This window comes from Mobula hypostoma, chromosome 15, assembly GCF_963921235.1.
Source record: "Mobula hypostoma chromosome 15, sMobHyp1.1, whole genome shotgun sequence".
Classification (NCBI taxonomy): Eukaryota; Metazoa; Chordata; class Chondrichthyes; order Myliobatiformes; family Myliobatidae; genus Mobula; species Mobula hypostoma.
In genome coordinates this window covers 52,326,250-52,351,144 of record NC_086111.1, presented here as the reverse complement: position 1 = coordinate 52,351,144, position 24,895 = coordinate 52,326,250, and the positions used below count along the sequence as shown (strand labels likewise).

The following is a 24,895-nucleotide window of genomic DNA, read 5'->3' as shown; positions in this document are numbered from 1 at the left end:
AAATCATTGATTTTTAACGTAAAAAGATGCAGTCCCAATACAGTCCTCTGTGGAACACCAGTAGTCACCAGAAGCCAACCAGAAAAGGTTCCCTTTATTCCTATTCTTTGCCTCCTGCCAATCGGCCACTGCTTCATCTGTGCTAGAATCTTTCCTGTAATACCATGGATCGTAACTTGTTAAGCGGCCTCATGTGTGGCACTTTGTGACAAGCCTTCCAGAAGTCCAAGTACACAATGTCAACCAATTCTCCTTTGTCTATCCTGCTTGTATTTCTTCAAAGAATTCCAACAGATTTCTCAGGCAAGATTTTACCTTGAAAAAACCATACTGAATACGGCCTACTTTATCACGTGCCTCCAAGTAGACCAAAACCACATCCTTAATAATAGTCTCCAACATCTTCTCAACCGCTGAGGTCAGACTAACTAGCCAATAATTTCCTTTCTTTTACCTTTCTCCCTTCTTGAAGAGTGTAGTGACATTTGCAATTTTCCAGTCTTCCTGAAGCATTCCAGAATCCATTGATTCTTGAAAGATCAATATTAATGCCTCCATGATCTATTCAGCTACCTCTTTCAGAACACTAGGGCATAGGTTATCTGGCCCAGGTGATTATCCTCAGACCTTTCAGTTTCCTGACAACCTTCTCTCTAGTAATGGCAACTTCACACACTTCTGTCTGCTTAGACTCTCGAACTTCCAGCGTACTGCTGGTGTCTTCTAGAGTGAAAACTGATGCAAAGTACTTATTCAATTCTCCTGCTATTTACTTATCTCTAATTACTATCTCTCCAGTGACATTTCAACTCTTGCGTCTCTTTCACACTATGTATCTGAAGAAATTTTTTTGGTATGCTCTTCAATATTATTGGCTAGCTTACTTTTGTATTTTATCTTTGCCTTCTTAATAACTTTTTTAGTTGCCTTCTGTAGGTTTTTAAAAAGCTTCCCAATCCTCTAACTTCCCACTAATTCTTGCTCTATTATATGCCCTCTCGTTGGCTTTAATGTTGGTTTCGACTCCTCATTAGCCACAGCTGTGTCATCTTGTCTTTCGAATACCTCTTACTCTTTGGAATGTTTACATCTTGTGCTTTCCGAATTGCTTCCAGAAATTCCAGCTATTGCTGCTATGTCATCATCCTGCCAGTGTTCCTTCCCAATCAATTCTGGCCAACTCCCCCCTCATGCCTCTGTTATCCCCTTTACTCCACGACAAGACTGATACATTTGAGTTTAGTTCAGGGTGAAATTGATCATATTATGATCACTTTACCCTAAGTGTTCCTTTACCTAAAGCTCCCATTGAATAACACCCAATTCAGAATAGCTAATCCATTAGTGGGCTCAACCACAAGTTGCTGTAAAAAGCCATCTCGTAGGCATTCTAGAAATTCTCTTAGAATCCAGTACCACCCTGATTTTCCCAATCTACCCCCATTCTATTGTAACATTGCCCTTTTGGCACGGATTTTCTGTCTCCTGTTGTAATTTGTAGACCACATCCTGACTACTGTTTGGGGGTCTGTATACAACTCCCATCAGGGTCTTTTTACCGTTGCAGTTCCTTAGCTTTATCCATTACGATTCAGCACCTTGTAACCCCATCTCACCTCTTTACAATGATTGATTACCAACAGAGGCAAACCACCCCCTCTGCCATCCTGCCTGCACTTTCCTTATAATGTGTATTCTTGGACATTAAGCTCCCAGCTATAATCTGCCATGCTTCAGTGATGCCTACAACATCATACGTACCAAACTGTAACTGTGCTGCAAGTTATTTAGTATACTGCACACATTCAAATATAACATCTTTAGTCCTGTATTCACCCTTTTCGATTTTCTACACCTTTTACATTGCAACTCACCTGTTGACTGCAATTTTGCCCCATCATCAGTCTCTCTTTGTTAGGGGTCTTACTAAACACTGCCTCTGTTTGTAAACCAACCACCTCATCTTCAGCACTGCCACTCTGGTTCCCATCCCCCTGCCAAATTAGCTTAAACCCTCCTGAACAAACTCTAGCCAAACTGCCCGCAAGGATATTGAACCCGCTTGGATTCAGGTGTAACCCATCCCTTCAGTACAGGTCGTACGTTCCCCAGGAGAGATCCCAATAATCCATAAATCTGAACCCCTGCCCCCTGCACGAGTTCCTCAGCCACACAATCACCTGCTATTTCAGTCTATTCTTACCCTCACTGGGGTGTGGCACAGGCAGCAATCTAGAGATTACTACCCTGGAGATCCTGTTTCTCAGCTTTCTACCTAGCTCCCCAAAATCCCTCTTCAGGATCTTGTCTACCTATGTTATTGGTGCCAGTATGTACCAAGACTTCTGGCCTCACCCTTGAGAATGCCACAGACCCGATCCAAGACTTCCCTGACCCTAGCACCTGGGAGGCAACATACCATCCGGTTGGCTCAACCACACCCACAGAATCTTGTCTCTGTTCCTCCAACTATGGAATCTTCTATCAACACTACAGTCCTCTTCACCCCTCTTTTCTTCTGAGCCACAGCACCAGACTCAGTGAGAGAGTTCTGGTAGGCCATTCCCCTTCAATAGTACCTAGCACACTTATTATTGAGGGGAATGCCCACAGGTGTAAGTCCTCTCCTTCTCCTGGTTCACCCAGTTACCTCTCTCCTGTAATCTAGGAGTGACTACCTCCTTATCTATCAGCTCCTCTTTCTCCCGTTCTCACAGGAGCTGCAACTCAGCACCCCTGGTGCTGATGTGTTTAACTGGAAGACTTGAGGTCTTCCAGACTTCTCACATCACACACACAGTACAAAACACTGCCCCTGGAGCTATTCTCGTGACACCACAATGCCCTAACACAGGGATCCCCAACCTTTTTTGCACCGTGGACGGGTTTAATATCGACGATATTCTTGTGGACCGGCTGACGGGGGTGGGGGGGGGGGAGGGTGTTCAAGTTCAACAGTGCGTGACAGGGAATGAGGAAAGGTGCAGCTGACTCATACCATTTCATATCGCCAAATTATATTGTTTCCTCGCGGCCCAGTGGTTGGGGACCACTGCCCTAACAGATAAGGATGAACAAATAGGAACAGAAAGAGGAACTTGGCAAATACTTAACCTTGCCCAAGCCTGATGAGCTAAAGCCACTCTAAACACTGGCACACTCAAAAGAAGACCCGCTCAGTTTGCTCAAGTTATTTTTATTGTCCCTTCCTAATGAATCCCTCTCATTGATTCATCATTTTTCATCTCAGAGAAATTGCCACGAAGCTCTCCCTTTTTAAATTTTGAACACAGACCTGACTGAAAGGTAGCTCATTCTACGCACTGCCATCAGCTGATTGGTTGCTCCTCAACTAGAGGGAGATGCTTATCACAGCTTTTCATATGGAGATGAGAATCAGGCAGTGTACATGATAAATCAAACAATACAATAATTGTGGAAACATTCTCAGGGTATGTCCACACTACGCCGGATAATTTTGAAAACGAAGCTTTTTCTCTTCGTTTTGACCTCCCGTCCACACTGAAACGGCGTTTTCAGCCCCCGAAAACGGAGATTTTCGAAAACACTCTCCAGAGTGAATAAATCTGAAAACGCTTAATATCCAGCGTAGTGTGTACGGGGTAAACAGAGAGATTTAAAAACGCTGTCATGACAACACCACAACAACAATGCTTTTTTCTGCTTCTGCTTGGCACTGCGCAAGCTGTTATAACGCGCAGTCGGTGTGAATGGTGTGAGAGAGTAAATTGTAAAGTGAGCTTTTTTGACTATTTAAAAATGCTGTCATGACGTGCCGGAACAGATGTTTGTTGTTTTCTTGAACGCAACCACCTAACAATTTCAGAACAGACGGCAATGAGACTGAAGCCAGAAGGGTTAGAAATGTACTCACCAAATACTTTGACCCATAGCTTACTGAATAAATTATACCCACTTTGCCCCGTTTTCTGTCCTTGCTTGTATGAAGGTGGTTTACCTATTTATGCAAGTACTTCTCTGACAATAGATGTGTAACAGCCTAATGTAACATTGTATCGAAATACAAGATGACACTGATGCAGATGTTTTATACATTTAACAAGGTGCTTTATTAATGTAACATAGTTAGTCAGTTTTTCAATGTTCGTCGTCAGCCAGGTCATACTGTCCGTGAACTCCCTGTCGGTTGCCTCCATACGCTCCAGTATTTGTTTTTTTTAGTTTTAAGTCCTCCTAAGCGACAGCCAAGAGCAATTCTCTACTCTGTAACTGGACAAACGCGCACTAAGTATACCGTTTCCTCTTCGCTTGTTTTCTGTGTGTCCTGCACATGCCCAGTAGGAGGAGATTCGCCCAAATATCTGCCTAATGTAGACGGAGATATTTTGAAAAACGCTTAGTGTGGACGCCCATCGTTTTCAAAATTATCCGGCGTAGTGTGGACGTAGCCTTAGTCGGTTAAATAAGGTTTGCTCATGTAAAGATTTTAAAAAGTTCAATTGAATTTAAATTTCCTAGTACCACATAATGATAAAATCATAAACATTAGGAAATCTGCAGATGCTGGAAATTCAAGCAACACACACAAAATGCTGGTTGAATACAGCAGGCCAGGCAGCATCCATAGGAAGAAATACAGTCAACATTTCAGGCCGAGACCCATCGTCAGGACCAACTGAAAGAAGAGATAGTAAGAGATTTGCAAGTGGGAGAGGGAGATCCAAAATGATAGGAGACTATAGGAAGAAGTACAGTCGACGTTTCGGGCCGAGACCTATCATTTCACATCTCCCCCTCCCCCTCTCAAATCTCTTACTATCCTTTCAGTTAGTCCTGACGAAGGGTCTCGGCCCAAAACATTGACTGTACTTCTTCCTATATATGATGTCTGGCCTGCTGTGTTCTACCAGCATTTTGTGGATGATAAAATCATAAACGTAATTAAGGCTTAGAGTGCTAAGCAAACTGACTTATTTATCTATTTGATTCAATGTATGGGCCATGATGGCCAATATTAGTTTCCTGATAAACGAACAGTTTATTCTCTACTGAAAAGCACAAATGGAATCTCAACTAAAAAGAGAAAATGCTGGAAATACTCAACACATCAGGCTCCATCAGTAGAGAAGGAAACAGGACAAACGTAAAACCCTTCGTCAGGGAAGGCTAGCAAAGGAAATGTGTTTAAGGGTTGCAGAAAAATCAGAAGGTAGAGAAATCAGAAGGTGGAGAAATCAAAGAGAACGTCATTGATAGGGTGCAGAGCAAGAGAAACAGACTGAGACAGGTGGTGGTAGTGTTGACAGAGAGAGACTTGTTAAAGTGCAGCTGATCTTTGGAGGAAGTGGAAGTAGTGCGAGAGGAATGAAATCAGAAGAGACAGGAATAAAAAAAGAGCTAGAATTGGGAAATGCAGAACATGGCAGATGCAAAAACTTTGAACTAAATGAGATTGTTGGAAATACCCAGATTAGGCAGCATATACATATTGAAAAGAAATGGGAGTTAATGTTATACGGTGATGGGCCTATTTCCCCATAGGTATTTATGACACAGAAGGGAATCATTCCAGTGATTTATTGAGTCTATTCTTCCCACAATCCCATCAACTCTTCCCACCCCCAGACTATACTACTTTCCAGTACTAAAGAAGCAAACTAAAGCAACTACCAATCAAAATGCTTTAGGAAGTGAGCGCAGACAGAAGTATCTTGGAAAAACCCATTCTGTCACATGAGAACTTGCAAACTCTATGCAGAGAGCACCAGAGGCCAGGAATGAACCCAAGTCCATGGGGCTGCGAAACAGTTCCTCCTCTAGCAACAGCACCATCGCTTGGCCTTGTATCAGAATTTTCTAGAAAGAGCAGGATATCTAATTCACTATGACTGTGGATTCTAACATGCCTAATTGGAAGATGCCCCTCAGACTTTCATTGGATTTCATTGGAATAGTGGAAGATGGCAAGGACAGAGGTCAGAGAAAGAGTGGGATGGTGACTGAAGATAATCTTCATAGACATCAAATTCGTACACTTTTGTAAGGAAACCCAATGTAAGCAATGAACAACATCTCATCGTCCATCTACAGAAGTTAGAGTCCTCAGAACTCAACGATGAATTTGACAATTTCAGGATACCAGCTTTTCCAGTCTGTATCTGAATTGGTCAATTTCAGTAAAAAGCTGTCAACCTGTAACATTAACTCCATTTTATCCCCCTCTGCAGACGCTACATATCTGCCGGCAAAGTGCTTTGCGGTAATTTCCAGCAGCTGCGGTAATTTGCGTGTCACAGTTCCAGGACCACTACTCTCTCCTATGTACTCACCTCCTTCTTCTTAATAGCTTCTCCTGACAGATAAGCGATAATTTACAGGCCTGTGTCACCTTCTCTCAGATGGCAATAATCTCTGTAAATCCGTCTCTCTTCATCTTCACCCTTTCTTTTCACAGCACTTTAAAATATTTTCTAACTTTTGCTCATTCTGATGAAAGGTCAGCTATCTGAAATACTGACCATTTCTCCATAGATGTTGACCAACTATTTCCAGCATTGCGTTTTAGTCCATTCTGCACTTATGATGTCTACATACTGCTGTCTGCATTGCGTTCAAATAATTCATTTGCAGCACATTTCTAATTAATGCTTTTTACATTTTAAATATATTACTAAGAATAATAAATGGCTACAATGAAATTCAAACTAAAGGATAACGTGTTAATATAAACTTCAGTATGCTAGGAAATTGATTGGATGCATAAAATTATTTCTTACAATACTCAAATCTACATGAAATGCATTTTTTAAGCCAAGACCTAAATGTTAGTACCAGCTATCATACTTACTGTTGGTGCTTGGTACCTTTAAGATATCTTACCTAACCCCGAGGATGAGGAGACACTGTCTGCAATGGAGCCAGTTTCTGCTTGGTCTGAAGATAGACCATCCATTAAAGGCAGTGAGAGTTCCGACGAAGGAATGGAAGAGTCATATATTCCAGAGTCACGGGGCATTTCTGAGAGGTTTACAGCTGCCGCCATCCGTGGTGTAGGTCTCAGCAAAGAACCGACATCTTGATGGTCGGAATTGTCCGCATCCTCAGCAGTGCTCAAATGCTGAATTATTGAATAAGACACTGTGTTAACTGGAGTGATGGCGGTAATAGTTTTCAAACGGAAGTCATGGTCAGTTACCTGCTGTTTAAAAACTACCTCATTCAGAACGAGTCCAGAATCAGCTCTAATTGGCCCTTGGTGACGAGGGAGTAGAGGTAGGCCTGGCGCCAGCTGCTTCTCAAACCAGTTAGGCTCTTGCTCAATAAGTTGCTTCATATTAGATATGGCTATGTATAGAGAACGGCCAGATTTCGTTCTGAAGTAGTTGCTTTTACGAATGTTCACTACACACGTGTCCTGTTCTGGGTGGCTGTGGTCTCGAGCATGTAAGTGGGAATAAAGCTGAGGGAAATGATCCATCAGCTTGTATTTGCATGCCAAGTCTAGGATGCCAGGAATGTCTGCTTCACAGGAGTAGTCAAAGTAGACCGCTATGAATTTGGAGGGGTTGCCTGAATGTAGTCGTGCTTGCCGAAGTCTCTCCGCTATCATGGAAACAGCGGCAACAAAAAGCTCTTGCCCACCATCTCTAGAGCCGCCATTACGTTTGTGTTGCTTCTTTTCAACAAAGAACTTCATTCCCTTTGAGCAAATAACAATGATGTAATGGGATTCCATGATCTGTTGACTGAGCCAGTCCATTTGCCCCTCCTTGCAGATTTCCAGTTTTTCCCATAAATCCAATGCAACCTATTTAAGAGCAGTAAGATTATTACCAAATATTGCAATACTGTCATTTTGACAAAGTACCCCATTTGTGCTGATCGTCCAGTCCTTTTAGCAAGCGAATTTTACAAAATGAAAGAGACCATTTTAAATTTTCTCCAAAATTAGTTTCAGACTGCACTCTATGCCTGTTACAAATATGTTTAAATTTAATTGTAGGTTCTAACCTCTGTCCGTTCACTTTGAGTAAAGTCAGATGAAACTTCTTCCTTTTACTCTAATGCTTACTGACACTTGATATAAAAGAGAACTTATATTAGCTGTCTTAAGAAAATGGATTGCGGGTAAATACTCTGCCTAAGAGCGAAGTTACCTTATATATAAAAAAAATAAACACGAGTGAAAAGCTACAGTGCACAAATATGACATCATTAAATGCTGGCACGTGCAGAGAAAATGACAGCAATTTGGAAAACTAGAAATCTTATTACCTTCTTTTTGAAAGATCAACACTTAGGAACACTGTGTTAAGTTCACAGATTTGTGGATTCAGGCTTCAGCTTCACCAATCAGTTATGCCTCAGTTCCTGAGATAAGTGTGCAATTAAAATTGGCAGTACCTCTTCCCCAAGCAGATTGTACAAATATCATCCAAGGCTAAATGATTACGATAGAGACACAGACAAGTAATAGCAGGCTAACAGATGTTCGAACCTACAATTAAACTTGAAGACGGAGAGACCTCATACTAGATTGAATATAAATCAAAAAGATATGGAGAGAAAATCTTCCTTCAGTCCGCCAATGATTTATGGTTTTCAGCTTTCTTGTGCAAAAATTGTCATCTGTACACATTTTGTTGACATCACAATGTGTTTTTGTACTTGGTCCAAAAACTGAAAGGTGAAAATTTTGGATTTATTTTAAACAAATATTTGATTGAAAAAGTAGTAAACTGGGAATAATACAGAAGGTGCAGGATCAGTTCATTCCAAAGAGGAAGAAAGATTCTAAGGGGAGTAAGGGGCGACCATGACTGACAAGGGAAGTCAAGGGCAGTACAAGAATAAAAGAGAAGAAGTATAACATAGCAAAGATGAGCAGGAAGCCAGAGGATTGGGAAACTTTTAAAGAGCAACAGAAGATAACTAAAAAGGCAATATGGGGAGAAAAGATGAGGTGCGAAGGTAAGCTAGCCGAGAATATAAAGGAGGATAGTAAAAGCTTCTTTAGGTATGCGAAGAGGAAAAAATTAGTTAAGACCAAAGTGGGCCCTTGAAGACAGAAACGGGTGAATTTATTATTGGGAACAAAGAAATGGCAGACGAGTTGAACAGGTACTTTGGATCTGTCTTCACGAGGGAAGACACAATCTCCCAGATGTAATAGTGGCCAGAGGACCTAGGGTAACGGAGAAACTGAAGGCTGATAAATCCCCAGGGCCCGATGGTCTGCATCCCAGGGTACTTAAGCAGGTGGCTCTAGAAATCATGGATACATTGGTAATCATTTTCCAATGTTCTATAGATTCACGATCAGTTCCTGTGGATTGGAGGGTAGCTAATGTTATCCCACTTTTTAAGAAAGGAGGGAGAGAGAAAACAGGGGATTATAGACCAGTTAGCCTGACACCAGTGGTGGAGAAGATGCTGGAGTCAATTATAAAAGATGAAATAGCGGCACATTTGGATAGCAGTAACAGGATCGGTCCGAGTCAGCATGGATTTACGAAGGGGAAATCATGCTTGACTAATCTTCTGGATGTAACTATGAAAATGGACAAGGGAGAGCCAGTGGATGTAGTGTACCTGGACTTTCAGAAAACCTTTGATAAGGGCCCACATAGGAGATTAGTGGGCAAAATTGGAGCACATGGTATTGGGGGTAGGGTACTGATATGGATAGAAAATTGGTTGGCAGACAGGAAACAAAGAGTAGGGATTAACAGGTCCCTTTCAGAATGGCAGGCAGTGACTAGTGGGGTATGGCAAGGCTCGGTGCTGGGACCGCAGCTATTTACAACATACATTAATGATTTAGATGAAGGGATTAAAAGTAACATTAGCAAATTTGCAGATGACACAAAGCTGGGTGGCAGTGTGAAACGTGAGGAGGATGTTATGAGAATACAGGGTGACTTGGACAGGTTGGGTGAGTGGGCAGATGCATGGCAGATGCAGTTTAATGTGGATAAATGTGAGGTTATCCACTTTGATGGCAAGAACAGGAAGGCAGATTACTATCTGAATGGTGTCAAGTTAGGAAAGGGAGATGTGCAACGAGATCTAGGTGTCCTTGTTCATCAGTCACTGAAAGTAAGCATGCAGGTACAGCAGGCAGTGAAGAAAGCTAATGGCATGTTGGCCTTCATAACAAGGGGAGTTGAGTATAGGAGCAAAGACATCCTGCAGTTGTACAGGGTCCTGGTGAGACCACACCTGGAGTATTGTGTGCAGTTTTGGTCTCCAAATTTGAGGAAGGACACTCTTGTGATAGAGGGAGTGCCGCATAGGTTCATGAGGTTAATTCCAGGGATGGCGGGACTATCATATGCTGAAAGATTGGAGCGACTGGGCATGTATAAACTGGAATTTAGAAGGATGAGAGGGGATGCGATTGAAACATATGATTATTAAGGGATTGGACATGCTAGAGGCAGGAAACATGTTCCCGATATTGGGAGAGTCCAGAACCAGAGGCCACAGTTTAAGAATAAGGGGTAGGCCATTTAGAACGGAGTTGAGGAAAAACTTTTTCACCCAGAGAGTCGTGGATCTGTGGAATGCTCTGCCTCAGAAGGCAGTGGAGGCCAATTCTCTGGATGCTTTCAAGAAAGAGTTAGATAGAGCTCTTAATGATAGCGGAGTGAAGGAATATGGGGAGAAGGCAGGAACGGGGTACTGATTGTGGATGATCAGCCATGATCACAGTGAATGGCGGTGCTGGCTCAAAGGGCTGAATGGCCTACTCCTGCACCTATTGTCTATAACTACATATAGTTCCCCTCAAAGGGAGCTTCACATATAAGCCTCTTCATAAAGTGAAACTAAAAATACCAAAAAGGTTAGACTTCAAAATCAGTCATCGCTGTCAGCGAGCACTTAAATCTTCACTTTTTTTTTTAAGTTCAGCAGTTTTAATGCAAGCACAAACTGATATTTCAACAATTTTGATCTCAAATAGTATAATATAATTTTCTTACAAATGCAATACAATGGTGTACTTTGTTGAAAAACATTAAACAGTGGAAGGCGCGGCAGGTGTGCTTTAATTCAACTGGTATAAGTGACTATATTCATATGGGAAAAATAAGTGTATGCTGCTAAATTAATATTAGATGTGTAGGTGCACATATCAAACAGGGTAACTCCTTTTTACATATTTGCCTTTAATATGGTAATTTGGCCAAAATTACTTTACAGGAATATAAACGTCACAAACGACACAAAGAGTCAAAGGAGATGAATGAGTACAGGGTTGATGGTGAAAAAGAACTTCGTTTAGGTCGGGAGCAGCAGAGTTTTGGGTGAGCTTAAATTTATTTTGCTTGTAAGATAGACAGGAGAGCTTTGGAATTTTTTGAGTCAAGAAGTAACAAAGACACAAATTACAGTTTCACACGAGTTATTCAAAATAAAACTGTTCTCTTGTTACCCATAAGTTTCTGTCTAGAAAATATCTACCCCTCATTCAATCAAGATGAAATAAAACGTTTCCAAATATATTTAAAATCTTTTAGTTTCTAAACATGTTAGCATGATAAAATATTGTCAATACACCAGTAATCTGGATTAAAACATCTCCTTTGAATAAAGTGTAGCGGATTTGCAATGATTTTCGCACTTTACATACTGAAACTCATGCCAAGGGTTTTCAAGTACTTTGCATAAAGAGTTACCTCACAGCCACAGAAGTCTTGTAAGAAGAATGCAAAGCACTGAACCACACTGAGGTGTTTCTGGCAGTCTTTACTAGAATAACAAATGAAAACCTTTGGCCTAGACCGTGGAGACGGCGATGACTCTGAATTCTCTTCATCCAGTTCCGAATATACCGGACCTATAAAAAGAAAGGGAAAAAAATTATTTGAACAGCTCAAATCAAAGCAGTTCCAGGATCACGATGAAAGTACTGACTGCTTCATAGTTGTCAATGCCTAATGATGATGTAATGTACCAGAACATGAACAAAATAAACCTGCCGACAGCTTAATCAATTCAAAGACTTTAAGATTAGTATGGGAGCTTTGTTTGGGCATTCATTGAAGAACAGATTGAATTCATGGCATGGGATGAGCAATATGAAGTATTGGAAATAATCTTTTCCATCTTATATAATTTTACGATAAAGACTCAAAGATTCCTGTTAAAGAACAATATATATTTTCCAAAAAATTCATTTTTACTCTATTGCCAGACAAAGTTACATTAGTGTCATAGACATCATACTGATACCAATTTTTTTCACTCTATAAATAGCCTAAAAGCTTTTGTTCCAGCTTGGCTCTCCAGTGGATCGGTAATCTAATTCACAGTGAGGGCAAGACACTGTCATTTCTATTAACTCTTTGAAAAGCTTGCATGCAAAATTTATAGCTACGTAACCATTCTATCTGACATAAAAAGGCAGAAATTATGGCCAACCCCACAACAAAATATTAAGAACCAGAGCTGCAAAGATGAGATAATTGTGAAATTTGCCACACCATTTTATTGGGATTTTGTAAATGGAATAAACATTCTGGACATTTTATTATAACTTCAAACTAACTTAATTTTTCTCCCAGTAACTCTGTACAGGATCATTTTCACACTTGTCCTTTGTCACTTAATTTCCAAGCTTCCAAGTTCTTTTAATGATCTAGCAATCCCTTAAGTGCTAGGGTTACTTGCCTGCCAACGTTCTTATTTCAGCAAATAAAACAGATTCCTGACTTAAAATTGCTCCATGCGTCCACATGCAAACTAATCAATGCTTACCTATCTCTTTATCCTCCTAAACCTCAAATCCACTTTTTGGCTAATCCAATGTCTAGTGAATAAAGATACAGATTTGACTCTGAAGAAATAAACTTATGTCTTAATCGTAAAAAGGAACGTTTTTATAGATGAAGGCAGCAGGCTTTATGCATTTTTGACAGATTCTCATTACAAAATCTACAGAGGGAGGTAGAAGTACAACCACAAATGCCAGTATAGTACTTAACAGGTTGGTACCATCTGTGGAAGGGAAAATGAAGAGAATCAGGTAGTGTTCTCTTCAGCAGATGCTACCTGACACTCTTGAGTGTTTCCAGTATTTTCGGATTTCTATCATCTGTGTTTTATTGGTTTCTAACGTAAAACATTAAATTGGTTTCAATCTCCCGATGCTTCTAGCCAGCTAAGGATTTCCAGCATTTCCTGTTTTATTTCAGATTTCCGACATCTGTTTCTGGATCAGAGGGGTTAGTTCAGCATGATTCGGTACATTTGGTAAAGCCTACTTTTTGAAGGCAGTGCGAATATTTCACCTTTTTGAGTTCAAGCTCCATTCTAGGAGTTAGACATTGAATTTAAAGAGGGACTTCAGTACAATACTGAGGAAAAGCTGTATTATTGGAGGTCTCATCATTCTGAGGAGACGTTTATTCACACTATCATCTGCCTGTTTATATGAATGTAAAAGAGCAGGCAGTTTTTGGCTATTACTCCCCCCCCACCAAGCAGTGCTATTTTGAACAGATGAATTTAATTTGCTCCTTCTTAGACCTCATTAGAACTTGACTAGCGCGTCTGCTTCTGGTTGCTGCTGGGAGGGGGGGGGGAATACAGTATGCCATTTATTTTATCCATTTATCTATAAGAGGGAAGAAATTTTGAGGAAAAAGAGTAAAGTTTACTCAAGAGTGTTTGAGATACTTTCTATCCAGCAAGTGTTTTTGAGAACAAAAATCAGAGCAACTCGCACTTGCTTATACATGACATCAACATCAAAATGGCAGCAATATAATCCCCTTGTGATTTGGGAAGCTCAAGTGCTTTTCTGCTGGGTCCTTTTATCTTATATTCCTCAAAAGGTGGACCATGTTAAAACTGGGTGGTGTTTGCCCTGCTATAATTCATTACTGTTTCTATCTAATAGCAAGATATGCATGTCATTGAGTCAGTCTAATCACTATAGATGACTTCTGTTATAACTGAGTTGTCTCAACTGACAAGATCAAAGAATTGGGATTTCTAGGCACCCTGGTTTCAGATGGCCTCCACAGAGTCCTGATCTCAACATCACAGAGGATGTTATTCTCCATTTCGTCATCAGGATTCTAAAGGGGGGGAAGTTAGTGGGATTACCTGTCCTTTTAGATCATCAAATTTGTTCAACTAATTTCACATGAAAACAGATTCTACAATAATCAGGCACCAGAGTGTCACCCGGGTAAAGGTGAAAAGCACTCTTGGGTTTCAGAAGTTATCCTTCAGCATCATTTATTTTCTAGTTTCACATCTTTGTTTATTTTCCTGCTCCAACAGAAACTGGGGCTTAGCGCTCGACTATTACACCACTTAGGCAGCTGGCCGAAAAGAAAAGATATTCAAAAGCTACAAACAAGACAACCTGCAGGTGCTGAAAATCAAAGTAATACACACAAAATGCTGGAGGAACTCAGCAGGCCAGGCTGCATCTATGGAAAAGAGTAAAGAGTTGATGTTTCACAGAAACTGGTTACTCTTTTTCATAAATGCTGTCCGGCCTGCTGAGTTTCTCCAGTATTTTGTGTGTATTATTTAAAGTTACTTTCATTTCACCCCTCTCAGCTTCATGCAAAATAAAACAGAAAGGGACAATCTGTCTTCAAACAGTCCGATAACTCTCTCCCCACCCCCATCACAACAATATCCACAAGTAAAAATCATGACACAGTACTCTGCAGAAGTCTTAGGCACCCTTGATTTTTAAAAATTTTATATATAGTTTCACATGGTTATGGCCTCCACAGAGCCCTGATATCAACATCAGCAAGGCTGGCTTGGATTATCTGGAGAGACAAGTCCAAGTCTACAGAAGAACTGTGGCAGGTTCTCCAAAATACTTGGAACAACCTACCAGGTGATTTTCTTGTAAAACTGCACGACAATGTACCTAAGAGAATTGATGCAATTTTAAAGACAAAGGATGGTCACACCAAATATTAATTGGATCTAAGTTTTTTTTTTACTACTTACTGTTCTTTGTAATTTTTTTGATATTTAGAAACTGTTCATTTCATTATTTTTGAAAGCATCTTCACCACAGATTTTTTTACGTGTGCCTAAGACGTTTGCACAGTACTATAGGTGACAAGGAGACCTCGTTAGTGACGGAATAGATTTTTGTTTTTACATCACTGTAGCACATTTCTTACTTTGTTGTTTCTTACAGCAGACAACTGTGAAGAGAGTGATAATTGCAGACACAATCACCAGTGGTACAGTGATGGCGATTGCTCGAATTGGACCAGCCCAAGGGAAATGCACTGATGAAAGAGAGAAAAAAAAGTTGCATATTAATCCTGTTATTTCTTAATCACCAAGCCATCCCCAACATAAATTTCCTTCTTCATAAATCTTAAGTATTGAAATTATTTTGCAGAGTCATGACACCCAATTGATCTGGTGAATTATTAAAACTGCACACTAATGAAATAAAGTACGAAAGCTGTCAAATTGAATCAATAACTCAGCTGACGGTTTACTGAGTAAATGCATTGCCACAGTACAAACTACAAGTTTTTATATCCACTGTTTGGTCTTCTAGTTATCTGAATTCAGCCATGGTTGGGCTGGGAAGGGAGCAAATTATCTATGGCTACTTCTGGGAACCAGGAACCCAATTGAAAATGCACCTTTGTGAATATCTGATAAAGACAGATAGAGCAAAGTTAGCTCAGATCTAAATGGCCAGGCATGCATTTCAACAATGGCCACTTGATAAAGTAATGGAACTTTTACCAGTATTGGATATATCTGCACAAGAGTGAAGAACTAATTTAGGTGAGTAAGCAGGGCAATTAAGTATAACAATTAGTTTCATATGGGTATGAGTATCAAAAGTGAGAGGGGTAAAAAAAGGTAGACATGAAGAAACATTCTGTGTTATAAATAGGTAAATGATCATTTCTATTCTTGTATGCCAACCATTTGAGGAACATAACTTTTGAGGCTCAGAGGATTATACAAACAGCCTAACCTGGACTATTTGCTTTGAAAATCCTTTTTAAGAGAAGTAGAATCATTATGTCTACCCTACATTTCCATGAACAGCCCAGAGAGATTAAATTTATTGTCCTTGGAGTAGAAAAGGTTTAGAGGAAATTAAAGATAGCTTTCCAGAATCAGATGCAAAAGTAGGTTTTAAAAAAGAGAAAAAAAATAGAAAGGCATATGGAGAAATAGTCAAGGCAAAGAGTTATAATGCCATTTAGCCCAACTCATCTATGCCAACCAAGCTGCCCACCTAAGTCCCTTTGTCTTGCCTTTTGCCCAATATACCTCAAAACTTCTCCCATCCATGTATCTGTCCATACCTCTTTTAAGTAATGTAATTATGCTGGCCTTTACCACTTCCTCTAGCAGTCTGTTCTCGATATCAACTACACTGTGTGTGGGAAAACTGAGCCACTCAGACCCTCCCTAAATTTTCCCCTCTCACACTAAACCTACGGTTTAAGAATTTAGAATCCCCTATCTTGGGGAAAAGACTGTGGCCAGTCACATTATTAGTGATTTCATATCCCCCTATAAGGTCACCTCTCAGCCTCCTAAGCTCTAGGGGAAAAAGCCCCAGCCTAACCAGTCTCTCCTTATAATTCTAGCCTGCTAGTGTTGGTAACATCCTTGCAATTTTTTTCTGCACCTTTCCAGTTTAACGACATCATTCCCATAGCTGGCAACCAGAACTACATTATACTTCACTGTGCCCTCACCAACAACTTAAGCAAGTGCAAAGTGACATCCCAGCTCTTGTACTCAATGTCTTGTCCAAGGAAGGCAAGTGTGTTGAGTGTCTTTTTCACCACCATGCCCATCCATGTCACCTCTCTCAGGGAATTACATACTGGTACCCCTACGTGTCCTTGTTCTAAAACACTTGGCAGGCCCTGGCTTAACTTCACAAAATGCAGCACTTGTCATTTGCCCAAGTTACATTCCACCTGCCATCGCTTGAGCGACTTCCCCAGTTGATCTAGATTGTGCTGTAATCTTAGATAATCCCCTTCACTGTTCACTAGACCAACAATTTTGGTGTCCTCTGCACACTAACCAGCCATGCCATTACATTCACTTCCAAATCATTAACACATTTGGCAAACAACAGGGCACCCAACACCAATCACTGTGGCACACCATGGTCACAAGCCTCCAACTTGCAAAACAACCCTCCACTACCATCTTCTACCACCAAGTTGGCTCACCCCGCATCCCATATGCTCCATACCAGCCTACCATGTGGAACCTTATCAAAGTCTTTGCTAAAGTCCACGTAGACAGAGTCCACTGCCCCACCCTCATGACTGGAACCTTGACAAAGCCTTTGCTAAAGTCCGCGTAGACAACAGTCCACTGCTCCACTCTCATGAATCCTCTTGGTCACCTCTTCAAAAACACTCGACACAATTTCCCCCGCACAAAGTCATACTCTCACTAAACTGTCCTTCAAAAGCATAGCCCAAATTCAAATATTCCAGTTCATTTCACAGATTTTCATCGTTATTTTCTTTTCACAAAGCAAGTTACTTGTTAGCAATTTTAAGTATATTTAAACATGGAGCTACTGGTTCTGACTGTTCTTGTTGTAGCCACTTACTCCAGACTGAAAATAGTACATACCTGGTCTCACTGTAAAATTGACTTGTTTTCCAGTGGTATTGCTGGAATCCGTCACCTGTTGAAAGAAAAGACACAAGATTATTTCAGATTATGCAATTTACAAAACGTACCATTCAGACTTTACCTGGGAAAAGGCGTTCTTGTAGAAAAGAATGCACGTCTGCTTGTCTACATCAACAGGACTGAGGTCGAGAGCTTCAAGTTCCTAGAGCAATCAACATCACTCAGTAACCTGTCCCAGCGCAACCACATAGATGCCACAGCTAAGAGAGCTCACCAATGCCTCTACCGCCTCAGGAAGCTGAAGAAGTTCGGCCCTTGCTAATTTTTAGAAAGCATCCCATCTGGAAGCACAACAGCTTGGTATGGAAATTGCTCTGCATGTGACCGCAGGAAACTGCACAGACTTGTGGACACTGCTATCACAGAAACCAGACTCCCCTCCATGGACTCTCCCTGTACTTCTTACTGCCTCATAAAGCAGACAGCACAATCAAAGACCCATCAACCACGGACATTCTCTCTTCTCCCTTCTTCCATCAGGCACAAGATAAAAGCCTGAAGGCACATACCAGCAGGCTCAAGGACAGATTCTACCCTGCTGGTACATATGGTTCTCTGGTATGACAAAGTGGACACTACCTCAATATACCTCATTGTAATCTTGCACCTTGATAACTTGCCCTGTACTTTCTCAGTAGCTGCTACACTGCACTGTTGTGGTTTTACTTTGTTCTACCTCGTCACTGTATGAACAGTATGCAAGATAATATTTTTCCCCACTGTATCTCAGTACATGAGACAATAATAATCCAATTCCAAATGCAAATGGGTTCAAAAAAACAGCATTTCCCTCACCAAATCTACATGCCTCATAAATGAGGAAATGGAGCAAAAAGAGACTGCTGGCATATTTCTGCATGTTTACTGATCGTAGTTCGTGAATAACACTATCTTTGTAAAATCATTAATTCAGATTTTTCTGGAACAGCAACTTTGGTAATGTGCACTACAAACTCATTTACCAATACTGGCATTATTAGATTAGATTAGATTACGAGGACACACAGTCCTCTTTTATTGTCATTTAGTAATGCATGCATTAAGAAATGATACGATGTTTTTCCAGAATTATATCACAGAAGCACATGACAAACCAAGACTGAAAAACTGACAAAAACCACATAATTATAACATATAGTTACAACAGTGCAAAGCAATACCATAATTTGATAAGAACAGACCACATGCACAGTACAGTCTCAAAGTCCCTTGGAAGTCCCATCATCTCACGCAGACAGTAAACCTTCAGCGCTGCAAACTTGCCGATGCAGCATCCCGGAAACATCCGACCACAGTCCGACTCCGAGTCCGTCCGAAAACTCCGAGCCTTCGACCAGCTCCCCGACACCAATGCACCGAGCACCATCTCCACCAAGTGCTTCAACCCCGGCCCCGGCAACAGGCAAGGCCAAGGATTTGGGACCTTCCCTCCGGAGATTCTCGATCGTACAGTAGCAGCGGCAGTGAAGCAGGCATTTCAGAAGTTTCTCCAGATGTTCCTCCGTGCTTCTTCACGTCTGTCTCTATCAAATCAGGATTGTGCACGGCATCCTACTTCACAGATACGATATCAATTCGGAACGGCTGCGCGCGCTGCGTTGCGCTGCCATCTTCTCCTCCCTCCTCAGGGAGGAGAAGATTGTATTAACCTACAATTTGTTTGAAATCATAACTAGTATACAGAACAATAACTTGGGAGGTGAAGCAATAGTGTCCACACTCCCTGAGAACAATTTAAGCATCAGAGACAAGAAAATCCAACAAAATTATACCTTTTTCATCTAGATTGTAAAATTTACTTTTCAACTGTCTTTGGCAAGAAGTAATGGTGAATGTACAAGAACTCCCAGGAAAATATTGATTCTCATGAATGACATTATTTGTTAATTATTCTATTATATTCTCGGGTTAAATAGTTCAAGAGGTTTGACGCACGGACGCACCACTGCAAAGGCGCACATCTCAGAGCAGCTTGAACCAGTTAATTATCGGAAGATAGAAGGGAATAAGGTTGATCGGGATGTTACACAAGTCACACAAAATATTCTGCAATACAGCCACTGAGATGCAGTAAGATGATCTCTCATGCACCCCGACTCACAGCTGCAACTTGTTTGCAAACAGATGTTAACACGTTGTACTAAGGCAACTTACAAAGAAATCAAAGTCTCATTTGCAATGGTGAAATTTGAGCCAATGCCTTTTAGCAAAAGGCATTTTAGACTAAAGAAATTGGATTTAACAAAAAAAAATTTAGAAGTAGTTAAAGCACAAAGCCATTAAAAAGTTCACTTCCACGCCTGAGATCTAACCCGATCCACCTTCCCATGCACAGATGTATTTCAGCAGTCCCCTACTGGGGTATTGTTGGACGTTGTGTCCTAACTCTGAAATGCAACCACATCATCATCCTCACTGGATGGAGAATTCACTTGCATCATCTCATCTGAGCGAGCTGACAAGACCGCAGTGTCCAGGAGCCGAGTTCAGGTAGCAGTCAGAGCATCACATTCACAGGAGAGATGTTTACCAAAATGCAGTGAAGTGCTATATATAACTTAACTAGTCATATATCCAATTGAATGGAGATGAATGATCTTCTCTTCCAAGCCAACAGGGATCATAATGTTTTGAAACTTATCTCATTTCTTTGATCTTTGGCAAATGCCACCTCAGATGCTCTTCAAGGGCTTTTAAGCAGATACGTGGTTATGAAGAAAAGAACTTCGAACAGGGGGTGGGGGAGGAAATCAATCTCCATCAGCCTTTTTTGTATATTAAAATCCATCATATTGATGAAAGGGACTTTTGCACATTCCAAATTGTTTCCTCCACCACTGAAGTGCTAATTCTTAGTTCAACATCCAGAGGGTTATTTTAACTTCTAACACATTATTAGAGCTCATAGAATCGTACACCACAGAACAAATCCATCCATCCTACTTTGTCCATGCCAACTAGGCTGCCCAAATACACTAACCCCATTCCCCATTCGCCCACTTGAGGCCTGTATCCCTCTATGACTTTCCAGTCTAAGTACCTGCCCAAATGCCTTCTAAATGTTGTAGTTGTATTCTCTCTCTCTCTACCACCTCCACAGGCAGCTTGGCCCGGATAACCATTGCCCGCTTTGTGAAAACCTTTACCTGTGAATTCCGCAGGGATCAGCTCTCAGTCCTTTGCTTTTTGCACTATATAAATAGTGCGCTAAGCTGAAATTTAGGAGCATGAAAAGTGTTTGCAGATGATACACACATGGGCTAAGTGATTGACCATGTGAGTGAAAGCTTTAGACCACAGGAAAATGTCGCGTCTGATCAGTTGTGCAGGAAGCAGCAAATGGCATTAAATCCATATAAATTTGAGGCCACGTGGTTGGGGTGGCTGAATCCCACGATGATTGGGAAGGACACAGAAAGGTATGGAAGATCAGATGGATTTTGTAGCGCTACTTTAGTAATTACCTTATCTAGTGATAGAGTGTGGAGTAGGCTCTGAGCCATGCTGCTCCAGCAACCCCGACAAACCCGATTAACTCTAACCTAATCACGGGACAATTTACAATAACCAATTAACCTCCCACAGTACATCTTTGGACTGTGGGAGGAAACCAGAGGACTACAAATTCCACAAGGGAAGGTAGCAGACCAGGTTCATAAGGGGATTGAAAAAGGCACCCTAAGGCAGGAGTTCCCAACCTGGGGCCACAGACTCCTCCACTAATGGTAAGGGTCCATAGCATAAAACTTTGGGAAGCCCTGCCATAAGGGGTGTTTTAGTTGTAGCTGCATATGAAACTACTTCAACCTACAGCCCAAGTTCTCCACACAGTTTAGGAACTACGTAGTTGAGAGGTTTATGAAGATGCTGGTGCTTGGACACAGAAAGAGAAAATAATAGACAAGCTCATCAAGTCAGACTACATCTGTGGAAAGAGAAATGGTCAATGGTTTTGGTCTACAACCCTCCATCAGAATTCCGTGACACTTTCTGTGTTATACATGTTTTGTGATTCTATAATGAGGCAAATTGACTTGATATCCAACAAAGTGGCAGCCATTTCTCCCTTCCAAGGAGACATAGTGAAGTTATAACAGAAATTGCTTTAAGTACTCAACGGGTCAGGCAATATCTAAGGAGCGAGAGCAACAGAGGTAAAAGACCCTTTGCCAGAAATAGTTAAAGTTAGAGCTCAAACAAGTTTTAAGTTGCAGGGAAGTGAGAAGGCTGGAGCATAGAAAGGGAATATTTGTGATACAATGGAGACAGAGAGGGAATGAGTGACAAAGGGTGGTGGAGCCCAAGAGAGGGAGATGAAGGCATGTTAATCATAGCTGATCAGTCTGGAGAAGATGCAAACAGGAGATGACTGAGAATAAATGAGAGAGAAAAAACAATTGTGTCAATGTAAGATGCATAATTTCACCAATGCTGTTAACAGGAAATAAAAGACTCTAAAAATATTCAGAGGGTCAGGCAGTATCTATACAGGCACAAAAATGGAGTTAATATCACAAGTTAATTAACATAAGAATTGGCTAGTTCTAATACAAATAGAACATACTGAAGTTATTCACAACACAGGCTGTGATTAATGACATGTCAAGCCAAATTATTTTCAAGTTGTCATTAAGAGCAACAATAATAGTATTGCTTCCTTAACAGAAGGGCCAAAGCCTGACCTTTTAACTAATTTCTCAAGCTCAATTGAATTTTCTTTTCATGTTTATTTTTAAAATTAATTTTAGTAGTGCAACCAAAAAAAAGATTTATTGACTTAAATCATACAGCAAGAGAGCCTTTCAACCTATCATACATTCGAAAATAAAGCATATAGAGAACAAAGATTACTGGCTGCAATACTTGTCTAAAGGTCTTCTATCACTCAATGATAAATTCCATCCTCTCAACATAAATTCTAATTAATGGGGAAAATGTAGCTTTAGAAACTGAAAAGGCTGGTGATTTGGAAACGTACCAAGAGGGTATAAAGAACACTGCTCTGGAGAAGTAGGATCATCAAAGACCAGGGAGCCCATGGTGATATTTACTGCAATTAATAAAATATTACAAAGTTCCACAGCTTTTCTTCAAATATTAAGGATGCTTACCACAAAAATATTTTTGTCCTTATGGAAACCAGGGTTCATCTTACAGCGCACGTGATAAGCTTTAAATCCAAATATGGATGGAGCCAAGTCAAAAGTAGCATTTACATTTGTAGAAAGGTATGGCTGATTGACATCTAGATTCTTTGGAGACCAGCCTATTAGTAAAAGCAAGAATGAGAATTAATTATTTTATTAAGTACTCTCGTTATTGGTCTTTAAATTCCAGGAAAAAGATGGACAATTTTTTTTTTAAATCTCTCTTGACCATGATTGTTCTTGAAAAATTTTTCTACAGAAGTGGTTTACCATCGTCTCCTTCTGGGCAATGCCTTTACAAGATGACCCCAGCCATTATTAATACTCTTGAGAGGTTGTCTACCTAGCGACAGAGGTCGCATAACCAGGACTTCTGATATGCAATATCTCATGGCTTCACGTGACCTTGACTGGGGGCTAAGCAGGTGCTACACCTTGCCCAAAGATGACCTGCAGGCTAGCGGAGAAAAGGAGCACCTTACACCTCCTTCAATAGAGACGCACCTCCACCCCGCCATCTGATCTTCTTAGATAAGGGGCCCAAAACTGCTCACAATATTCCAGGTGTGGACTAACCAGTGTCTTATAAAACCTCAGCTGGCATTGGAAAGGGTCTAGATGAGGTTCACAATTACGATTCCAGGAATGAAAGAATTAATGTATGAGGAGCATTTAATAGCTCTGGGCCTGTACTCGCTGGAGTTTAGAAGAATGGGGAGGGGGCGGGGGGGCAGGATCTAATTGATACCTATTGAATATTGAAAGGCCTAGATTGAGTGGATGTGGAGAGGATGTTTCCTATTGGGGGGAGTCTAGGACCAGAGGGTGCAGCCTGAGAATAGAGGGATGTCCATTTAAGACAGAGATGAGGAAGAATTTCTTTAGCCAGAGGATAGTGAATCCATGGAATTCATTGTCACTGACAGCGGCGGAGGCCAAGATTGGGTATATTTAAAGCGGAGGTTGATTGATTCTTGATTAGTTAGGGCATCAAAGATTACAGCAGGAGATTGGGGTCAGAGGGTTAATAAATTAGCCACAATTGAATGGCAGAGCAGACACAATGGCCTAATTCTACCCCCATGTGTTATGGTCTTAAGTACACAATTGTATAGGAATCCCATGCAGTTCCAATGCAAATACCTCTGTCAGGATGCTGCTCATTGACCATAGCTCAGTCTTTAAACATCAAACATCATCATTCCTACAGGCCTGATTGAAAGCTACAAATTCTGGGCCTCTGTACCTCCCTCTGCAACTGGATCCTCAATTTCCTAACCAGAAGACCACAATCTGTGCGGATTGGAAATAACATTTCCACTTCGCTGACAATTAGCAGTGGCGCTCCACGGGGGGGGGGGGTGCTTAGCCCTCTGCTCTACTCTTTCTACACCCGTGACTGTGTGGCTAGGTGTAGCTCAAACAGCATCTATAAATTTGCTGATGATACAACCATCGTTGATAGAATTTCAAATGGTAATGAAAGGGTGTACAGGAGCCAGATATACAGTTGAGTGCTGTTACAGCAACAACCCTGCTCTCAACATCAGCAAAACTAAAAAGCTGGTTGTGGACTTCAGGAAGGGCAAGATGAAGGAACACAAACCATTCCTTATAGAGGGATCAGAAGTGGAGAGAGTGAGCAATTTCAAGTTCCTGGGTGTCAATATGTCTGAGGGCCTAACCTGATCCCAACATACTAATGCAACTGTGAAGAAGGCAAGACAGTTGCTATATTTTATTAGAAGTTTGAGAAGATTCTGTTTGGTTTGTCAACTAAAACAATTGAAAACTTCTACAAATGCACTGTGGAGAGCATTGTGACCGGCTACATCACCGTCTGGTATGGTGGGGGGGGCTACTGCACAAGATCGAAGTAAGTTGCGGTAACTTGTAAAATTAGTCAGTGCCTTCATGGGTATCAGCCTCTGTAGTATCCAAGAATTGAATTGACTTTATTACTTATATCCTTCATATACGTGAGGAATAAAAATCTTTACATTTCATCTCTGTCTAAATGTGCAATTTATAGTAATTGATAATAAATATTATGTACAACAGGACAGTCAATG

At 40.9% G+C, this 24,895-nt stretch overlaps 1 protein-coding gene across 1 annotated transcript in view; it reads right to left on the bottom strand.

Annotated features, from left to right (window-relative positions):
* Positions 1-24,895, bottom strand: part of il17rd (interleukin 17 receptor D) — a 90,023-nt gene that overhangs the window by 8,671 nt on the left and 56,457 nt on the right. Inside the window, exons 6-10 of the mRNA XM_063068057.1 lie at positions 22,788-22,942; positions 17,614-17,668; positions 15,150-15,260; positions 11,664-11,824; positions 6,862-7,789 (exon numbers count right to left, since the gene is read on the bottom strand). Of these exons, the coding sequence (XP_062924127.1) occupies positions 6,862-7,789; positions 11,664-11,824; positions 15,150-15,260; positions 17,614-17,668; positions 22,788-22,942 (1,410 nt within the window). The remainder of the gene's footprint in view (positions 1-6,861; positions 7,790-11,663; positions 11,825-15,149; positions 15,261-17,613; positions 17,669-22,787; positions 22,943-24,895) is intronic.